Below are 3,519 nucleotides of genomic sequence, written 5' to 3' on the forward strand. Positions count from 1 at the left end.
TGGCCTAATCACTGAAGGAATTTTTTTGAAGGGTTAAATCAAGGAAAGTTTAGCCATTTGGCCCCCTCAAATATGTGTATTTCTTGTTTGGCCCCCCTGAGATCTTTTGCTAGCTCCGCCACTGAAAGACACTACAAATATGTCGTGTCATTGTATGGTTGCATGCATACTCTCTAGAAGGACATTACGAACCGACATCGCTGGTCAGCAGCATCGAAGTTTGCTGCTTCCCGTGGCCCGTCTGTTGGCACAAAGAAGCAGCTTCCAGACGGTACACACACACACACACACAAACACACGTGTCAATACACACATACATTTGGGCGGACGGTGCACGTGTGACACAAAAACGTAAGCAAATCATCTCACACGTCTCTCTCACAACACCATAAATAGCAAGGTCACTCGACCAGCAAGTGTACCAGCCTGAGAAATCCTGAGAGCAAAGAAGCAAAGAAGAGAGATAGCAACCCTCTTGTTCCAGAGGTAATCAAAGGAGGCGAAGGTTTGCAAAGGGACATCAGTGGCAGGTACGCAATATGTACATCAGCAATATTTCATACATATTCAGACAGGCACATCATTGTAAGTATGCTCTCCACTTATGCAGAAAAAGTGCTAACAATACAAGTCAGCCACAAAGCTATTCCGTTGAAGGTTGAAGGTGCGCAAAAAATGGCAAAGACGAAAGTCCAACAAGTGGAACAATCTGCCAACAAAACACGGGAGATACACACCAGCAGAAACGCGTTGTAAGTATAAAATCAAAGAAAGAGAAAGAAGGACCACCCAAAGGTGAACCACACCCCGATGAGCAAGCCAAAGTTGATGCAGTCAATGGAACACAGAAAACAGAAGAAACAATCCGTCTTGCAGAAGAATATACCAAAAGGTACAAAAACTAAAACCAGCTGGACCAGACGCAAATACCCACCCGAACAGCTCATAAAGAAAGAAAAATAAAAACCAATCAAGGATATGTGTGGACGTTTTATTTTTAAAGCGACAGCCGTAAAGGGCTAGCATTACCGAAGTGCATGCGTGCACTTCATGCGGCGGGGTATTTTCATCGGAGTGCATGAGTGCACTGCATACGGCGGGGTATTTTCATCGGAGTACATGCGTGCACTGCATGCGGCGGCGTATATTCATCGGAGTGCATATGTGCACTGCATGCATCGATGTATTTCCGTTCGAGTGCATGCGTGCAATGCATACCCCCGTGTGCTTTCATTCGAGTGGATGTCGATACCCTTCATCGTTTGACCGTGCATGCGGGCGTGTCATGCGCTGGGCCTACACGCTGGTGTCTTCTGCACGCCGATTGGGCCAGCAGTGACACGTACAACCAGTGGAAGGACGCAGAAGCGTTGGCCAAGAGAGACAACAAAATGAACAGAAAATAAGCAGAGAAAAGAAACAAGAACTCACCAGTTCGCGCAATGGATTGCCGAGCAGCAGACTCAAAGCCATCAGATGCAGAAGAAGAACCAGCAATAATGGTCGAACCTACAGAAAAAAGCAAGAAGTTAGCCACAATATTCAAAACAGCAGGAAGAAACGCACAAGAACAATCAGAGGCACTCCCATATGTAGCAAGAACCCAACGCACTTACCAACAGTGCAATCAACAGGCCGCTTCCCTAATGAAATCTCTCGACGGCGGCTATCAAGATCTTCACTAAGAAACCGATCCGAGTCCAAACGTTGGCCACCTACGAAATCAAATAACCCAATAAGATGACCGCACTCTACTGCAAGTACACAAGGACAAGTAAACCCACCAGGCAGGCAAGAACGAAGCGGCCGGCGAGCCGCAGAGCGGGCACGCCGCCCTGAACGAACCACAGGCAACTGACCACACACAACAGCGTCTGCCGTCACCGACGAACAGTCCGCGGCAGGAAGACGCATGCCGGCACGGCGCACACGCGCAGTAACGGCCGCCTGAATCCCAGGAGAGCGACCTCGGCGGCGACGTCCAGACCGGGCAGAAGCAGGAAAAACCATTCCCAAATGAAAGAGCACAAATGGGAGAAGTCGGAATGGAAGAAGGTAAGAGAACAAATGGGAAGAGCCGGAATGGAAGACGGACGAACAGCCGAGCCGTTATTTATAGGAGGTAATAGCATCAGGAGTCCCTGAACTTGTCATGGATGTGATGATTTGGTCCCAAACTTACAAAATGCAACTATTGAGTCACGCCGTACAAGGGCCCGATATGGTGCGTGCTGGCCGCGCACGCCGGCAGGAAGCTGAACGAGACGGCGGTGGGGGACGCACTGACGTACGCGTGCGGGCAGGGGAACGGGACCTGCGACGCCATCCAGCCCGGCGGCGAGTGCTTCCAGCCCAACACGGGCGCGGCGCACGCCAGCTACAAGTAGTTGCTGGGCTGACGGCTGTAGTGTGGGTTGATTAGTGCAAAGTCCAGGGGGGTAAATGCAAAAGGCGCTGGCCTGACGGCTGTGCTGACTAGGCTCCACTTGTCGAGCTTTGGTTGGCTGGGACCAAACTTGCATATTGGCTGCAAGTTGTGTGACTCAATAGTTGCATTTTGTAAGTTTGAGACTAAATCATCACATCCATGACAAGTTCAGGGACTCCTGGTGCTATTACCTCTATTTATAGCAAGAAGCCGAGAGCCAAAACCCAACTTGAAAGCAACGACTGCAGACGGTGCAGAAACACCCAGAAGACCGTGCGTAAGCGGCAGCCCACAAATGGGAAATCCAGAGAGCCCGGGCGGCGGGCGACTCGAAGGCAGCGGACGTGTTGGAAAAAGGGCAAGCAGACATGCAGAAATAGACAAAACAGAGATTAGATGCCGTGGGCAACTCGACCTGTCCAACACCAACCGGGAACCGACGAGGAAAGCCCGGGGCATGCAACCAATGGGCAACTGTTTCTTGAATTTATAATGCTTTCCACCGGCGGCCGCTAGACACACCCAGCCGCGTACCCCCCAGGTCCCCTACTAATACACGTGCCACCCACCCATTCGTGTGAGTTTCAATTGTAAGAAAAATTTAAAAAAACATGAAAAACTAAACCTGGCCAGGTTTAGTATATGTACTAGCTATACCCGTGCGGTGGCACGCCGCACACCATCGATAGATACGTACGTGTGTGTATATGCTACTTGTCGTAGTACTTTCATCTTGGATAAAAAGTACACAGCCTCACAATCAACTTACACTGTTAATTAAAAAATTGAGGTAGTCATGTGAATGATTTAACTGAACAACAAAAATCAAAGCAAGAATTGCTGCTTTCACCAACCGTGCTCAGACAAGGCCAAATAACCAACAAATTCAAGCCAGTCTGGGTTAACTTAGTGTGCTACAAAATCATCGTAAGTCATACAGCTTAATAAACATATGCAGTATATTTTTAACATCATGGGGAAGAGTATCCAGACTAAGAGTATCCAGACTACCCAAAAGAAATCAGATGTGCAAATATCTACCTTTTATGTGACTGTACAGTTCAGTTGTATATATATCACAAACCATTTTC

At 48.6% G+C, this 3,519-nt stretch overlaps 1 protein-coding gene across 1 annotated transcript; it reads right to left on the minus strand.

Moving 5' to 3' along the window:
• Positions 1-6: 6 nt before the first annotated feature.
• On the minus strand, positions 7-2,514 carry LOC123172844 (uncharacterized). Its single transcript, XM_044589746.1, has 3 exons — positions 1,785-2,514; positions 1,617-1,715; positions 7-1,509 (listed from the first exon to the last, which is right to left on the minus strand). The coding sequence occupies exons 1-3, from the start codon at positions 2,008-2,010 to the stop codon at positions 1,256-1,258; spliced, it is 579 nt and encodes a 192-aa protein (XP_044445681.1). The 5' UTR covers positions 2,011-2,514; the 3' UTR covers positions 7-1,255.
• Between the last annotated feature and the right edge of the window lie 1,005 nt (positions 2,515-3,519).

Source organism: Triticum aestivum, unplaced genomic scaffold (genome assembly GCF_018294505.1).
Source record: "Triticum aestivum cultivar Chinese Spring unplaced genomic scaffold, IWGSC CS RefSeq v2.1 scaffold73357, whole genome shotgun sequence".
Classification (NCBI taxonomy): domain Eukaryota; kingdom Viridiplantae; phylum Streptophyta; class Magnoliopsida; order Poales; family Poaceae; genus Triticum; species Triticum aestivum.